At 39.0% G+C, this 6,056-nt stretch overlaps 1 protein-coding gene across 1 annotated transcript in view; it reads right to left on the bottom strand.

Moving 5' to 3' along the window:
* LOC122094219 (RNA-dependent RNA polymerase 6-like) overlaps positions 1-2,798 on the bottom strand; it is a 14,070-nt gene extending 11,272 nt beyond the window's left edge. Inside the window, exon 1 of the mRNA XM_042664949.1 lies at positions 2,683-2,798. Within this exon, the coding sequence (XP_042520883.1) occupies positions 2,683-2,713 (31 nt within the window). The 5' untranslated portion in view covers positions 2,714-2,798. The remainder of the gene's footprint in view (positions 1-2,682) is intronic.
* Between the last annotated feature and the right edge of the window lie 3,258 nt (positions 2,799-6,056).

Below are 6,056 nucleotides of genomic sequence, written 5' to 3'. Positions count from 1 at the left end.
CCCCCCCCCCACCAATTCACACCCCAGTCCTCCGATCCCAGCCCGGCAGCGATCTCAGCCCCACGACTCCAACTCCGCTGTCCCAGCCGCCATCCATGACCGCGGCCCTGCTGCTTCTCCAAACACCCCTGCGACTCCATCTCAAACACAGCCTCCCTCCGCGACCCTGCCCCACCACCCCAGCCCTGCTGTTACTCCACACCCTGAACCAGACGCCCACCAAGACAGCCAGCCCCAGCCCAGCCCCCTCTACCTGTTTGAACTCTACCTTTCCTCCAGCTGCCGAAAAAAGTACATAAAGGAACAAAAAAAAAAAAAAACTGCAACACACCAGCAACTCCCGCAAAAATCCCCCTCCGCAAACACCAGCTGACCCCTCCAGCGTATTTTTCCAGGCCCCGAAACCTCTCCCGCAATCATCCTGGAGCTCCCCGCAACCCCCTGAACCTCCCGTAGACACTGCTGTTGGCTTGTATTTCCACTGCCTGCTTCAGCCTCCTGTCGTGCTCCTGCCCGCATCCATTGCAGCACTGCTTCATCCTGCTTACCCTGTGCTTCCTGTGTGCAAAACTTTCCCAGCTAGCACACTTCTACCCGTCTGCATCGCCACCTCCCAAAAGCACCGATTACAACCGATGATAAACCACACTCCCTGCTTCACCCTTACGCCTGACCTCCCCCTTTGACCCTAAAACCGCCTTTGTGCAAACCTAGCCTAGACCGGTAGAGCCCCATCAAACCTCGTTACCTCAGCCTAGAATCCCATCCCCCAACTGTAACTGAAAAACCTTCGACTCGTCGTTGTGTGGGCACTGGAGAAAAAAATCGTCCGCAATTCTAATCTCGTATAATTCCATACAATACCACCTTCCGGCGATGACACGTGTATTGATACCAATTCAATGGTCTAGATCTGATTTAAATGTCTCTTCACTGATTTAATGTTTTATTAGTTATACCAGATCTTGACCATTGTATTAGTATCAATACACGTGTAACCACCTTAAGGTGGTATTGCACAGAATTGTACGAGATTAGAATTGCAGACGATTTCAACCCGGGTACTGGGGGTTTAAAAAAAAACAGTCGCAGTCCAAGACTTGAACCGGCCCAGATACCTCTAACGACTACGGTCCAACCACCATCCAATTTAGACACGGGCACCCATGGGTGGACGAAATTTAGCTGCTGCCTGGTTGCAGCCAAGTAGCTGCAACTCTTGTGGCAACCAAAAAAATGGAATCTAAAAAAGTATTTTGGAAAATACTGTAATCTAGAAAGGTATTTGTGAACTCTAGGGGAAGTGAATTATTCCGTTTTTTTTGCTGCCAGTGGATTGCAACCCGAGTAGCAGTCAAATTTTTTCCCGTCTTTCTAGGTTGCCGTTGCATGTCTTAAGTGTCAAAGATAAGTGCATATGTCTTCTTGAAAAATGGTTAGAAGAAATAATTGTTAAAGAGAAATCAAATCCACCAAAACCTCGTTGTCACTGACCTCACGATTGCAATTTGGTTACTACCCGGGTTGTAGCTACTGTCAGCAGCCAAATAAATGAAATATTCACTTCCCCCTAGGGTTCACAAATACCCTCCTAGGTTATAGTATTTTTTTAAAATGCTCTTTTAGATTCTATTTCTTTGGCTGCCACAGTAGCTACAACCCGGGCAATAGTTAAATTTCGTCCCATGTAAACTAGCACTCATCATCTCTCTCCATTTTCATTGAGGCAAACTTCCCTTCCACATATCTGCTCCAACTATCAACTCTATACTTATGTCAAAGTTTACCCTTCTCTACATCCCAAGTTATTCATATCCAAACTCCGAATGGTTTTTACCATCTAGAGTTTGAACTTTGAAGGGGGTGTTATCTAATGTGACAATATCTACCCTAAGAAACATAATACATGAAAACTGAATACTTACTTTTTCCTATTAATATCATACAATAATAAATAAATTTAAAACAAAACTCTAATCGAAAACAAAAAACTTTCACTATGAGACAACAATATCACAGTACCCTCTTATCGGGTTACAAGGACCACCATTACTCTTTGACCTTATGGTATAGATTTCATTATGACAAAAATAAAAATGAATTAATAATTTCTTTCTAAATCAATAGTAAGAAGAATAAAAATTGAAAAAATTACATGATTATTCATTTTTAGATTTTTCTTTACAAAATTACCCACCTATGTTTCAGTTAATAAAAATAAATTATTTTGAATTTCGGTTAATAAAACTATCTAAAACAGTGTTCATCCCTCAACTGAGTTATTTTTACTATATTGTCCCATCTCTCTTTTTCACTGAAAGCCCCTTCTCTTCCTTCTTTTTCTGTGGATCTTGACCAGAGTTCCTGAACTCCCCAAACTTACATATATTTATATCGGATGAGATAATTGACAATACATGTAAACAGTCATGTAGATAGTGAGAATAAGGGTCCTTAAGCATTACAAAACAAAGCAAGACTGAACTTCCATATATTTCATCCTATGTGCATTACACAACAAAGCAAGACTGATCTATTTAGTGGACAAGTGACTATGAGACCCCAACCATGCATAAGTGTATCACACAAAAGCAAGACTTAGTATAAGCTACTCCATCCCATTCAATGCAATTGCAAGCTCATAAAGGATTGAAAAGAAGAACATTTGTCAAAAAGACTGACCTTTTTGATGATCGTTCGAGGGATGATCCATGAAAAACACCGAAGTTCGTAGCACTGTGAGATAGATTGAGTTGAGGATACCGAGCAGTCTAACACTGAAAGCAAAGCAGAAGAGAGTGAATTGGTGGGGAAATGAGGATTGGAAGATGTGGGTTTTATAATCTAAGATGGAAAAAAAGTTGGAACCAATTGGATGAGACTTTCTTGGGCTTCAAGCTCTGAACGGTGAAGTGATTTATCAAAAAAAAAAAAAAAAGCACAGTGGGTGAGAGTAACAGTGACAGTGACACCAGTACTAGAGGAGAAGAAGCTGCTAGAACAATGGGGAACCTTCATAACCTAAGAGTAGTGGGAAGTGACTTCATTATGGCCAATGGATTGAGAGTACTATTTTGGGCTGTTTAAATATACACGCGCTTTCTGCTTCACCATTTGGTTGTTTATCAAGTGTCATGACATGTAGTCTTATAAAGGAGTACAGCTGGAGATGGTCCCCTTCATCTGGCCCCATAGGATTGGTATCAATCTCCACTATAAAATCAATATTTAGCTGATACTCATCTATTAGCCAGGAAAGGTACTATTTGATGTAGATGACATCTATTTCTATAAAACAATTAACCTTCTTTACAGGAAAAAAAAAAAAAAAAAAAAACCTCTTATTCTCTCATTCCTTGCGGTTCAAGAGGGAATCAACCCATTGTACTCTTATGCTCTTTTTTCCACATTAATATGATTGCATTTTAAGACTTTTTAATAACCCGAGCCTCAAGAAACCCAAAGGAATATAAAATTGAGAGAGACTTCCACATTAGACAGACACAGAATGTCAATTCAGTTACGGGGTTCTTTCCGAGGTCAAGTCAAGTCTCCCTTTCAGTTATTAAGCGTCTTTCGTTTTTTCGACGCTCTTTCCATCATGTGGGCCCACTTAGGCTTACTACAGTAAGGAACTTCTCAATACTTTTGTTGGGTGCAAGGCATCCCAAAAACCGTTCTTTCGAGGAAGTAAAGGGGGAATTAAGAGCACTAGTTTAGCCTAATAGTGATAATTTGGGTTTGAAGATTAGGCACTTAGGGGAGGAGATTGTGAGATTGAATATTATTGCATGCATGTGTGTGTGGATGACTATGTATAGCAGTAGATGGTCATTGGCCCTACTAATGTCCAGAAAGTCGGTCAATCCAACAACTAATATAGATCGACTTGAATACAATGCACAATCCACAGAAAAATAGAAGGCTCTAGTATCTTGTTTCTGGAAGAATCAAAGAAATTATAATTCAAAGTTAACAATGTATATTTAATCACTTTGGATTCAACATATTCGAACATTATACCTTTATCTTTGAAAATGCAATTGGTTCTTTCCTTCAACATATCGGAACAAATTGTAAACATGATTGTTCTACATAAAACTTTTCTTTGTGCACCAATGGCTTTCAGAGTGATTTTGGTGAAAGTCAACAAATCCTAACTCTAAACCAGTAATATAGTTTATAGTAAATTCATTTTGTTTAGGTTCTAATCAAATGGTTTCAGTTAATAAATCTATTTTCTTTGATTCAATTCGGCCTATTTCTAAACAACTAGTTTCTATTTCGATTCCAAATTGACACCCTTAATTGGGGGGTGGGGGTGAGGACCGATTTAGATGATGTAACCAATAATGAAAGCAATGTATGTGTGGTGGATCGTCATTCGGTCCCACTCTTTAAGGAGTCTAGGACAATAGGTGAACTTCGCCATAACAACAGATATTTTAGGAAAAACTTCTTTCCATTACCAGTGTACCATTGAATAAGGGTGTTTATGACAATGTGAAAAGAAAACCATGTATGGTGTTTTTGTGCTTCTTTTAGGATACATTTGGAACAGAACATGCATGTGACCTTCCATCTATCTTTTTGCTTCTTCTTTTTTTTTTTTTCCATTAAAGTCGGGTAAAAATAAAACGCATTTCATGTTCAGTTGAAAAACATGAATAATGGGTTACTTCCCCATGGAAAAAATATATATATAGGTAACAAAAAAGACTCAACTTTCACAAGTTTGGACTCTCCATTGCCACCACTACCACCACCCCAGAACACAGGATATACTTTTGTTTTGTTTCCGTTCTTTTATAGTGGCAAAATATTTTTTCCCCAGTTTTACCTACAACATTTATTGGTATAGAAGTATTTCAAATTAACAAAAAAAATACAAATATATATATATATATATATTATTCAAAAATACTAATTTGGAACAGCAATGTTACCGTGCACATCCTAAATGAGTGAAGTGATTAATGGGTGCTTTTATAATTATCTCATCTCATCTTCTAGGTGGTCAGTTGACTATGAGATTGTGATTCAGTTTCCTCAAATCTCTCTGCTTATAAGTGTTAGGACCGAAGGTTATTAAACTTGGAACCAGACCCAAAACAGGTTTAATTGATCGTAACTGATCAGGTAATAGTTGGAATCGGCTACTATCAACCATCAACCTGAACCCAAGAAAACGTAATGGGAATTGGCCGCTTCGAAAATTCAAAATTGTGAGACTTGGGATGTGCCTCAGCTTTTCCTATTCCGATTCTTGAAACCGTGTTAGCAGTCTTAGGACAAAAGAAATGTTCTTCGTATTGTTTGATTTAAACAACCCTTTGGGGTCTTTGATTCTCTTCTCCCCATTCTCACCATGTCGGAATTGCTGGTTTGAACTTCGATTGATACGTTGGTTACCTTAAACTCACCAACCAATTATGCATATCTACATGTAACAAGCTATGGAGTGTACTAGTGTAATACTTGATAAACCAAGTGTACTCATGGTTTAAGTGCAGTGTATCGGACTGGGAATCGGTCACCCTGAAAACCGACATGATATTATACAAATCTGCATAGATCATTCAGGATCAGCAGATTCGACCAATCTGAGACCGATACCTCAACCATGAGTGCACTCCTACACGTCTGCTCTCTTGTCATTTGGGTACTCTATAGCAATTCAAGTGATGTTATAATCGAGCAACAGAAGAACAGCCACCCACATCATCCAAATGCTTATGTCCCCAAGAGAAACAAAGGTAGCTAGATAGTTCCCTTGAACTCTCTTTACGGGTGAATCAAATATTTTCACAAAAATTGAAAGCTTCTGGTAAGATAACATTGTTTTTATATTCCAATCTTTGGACCCCAGAAGTTTTGACCAAAATTGGGCAAATGAAATTGTAAGTTCAAATCAGTGAATGCATGAGCCATAGCCAAATATTATGAAGCATACCGTGAGCAAAATAGTAGTAACTCACTCCTGCAACTATCACTCTATTGTTATTTCCAATTTCCTTGGAAGAAAGAAATGTACACACAGAATTAGGAATTAAGAA

The sequence above is a fragment of the Macadamia integrifolia genome, chromosome 11 (assembly GCF_013358625.1).
Source record: "Macadamia integrifolia cultivar HAES 741 chromosome 11, SCU_Mint_v3, whole genome shotgun sequence".
Taxonomy (NCBI): Eukaryota; Viridiplantae; Streptophyta; class Magnoliopsida; order Proteales; family Proteaceae; genus Macadamia; species Macadamia integrifolia.
The sequence above is the reverse complement of the archived record's forward strand: the minus strand, read 5'-3'. Positions and strand labels throughout refer to the sequence as shown.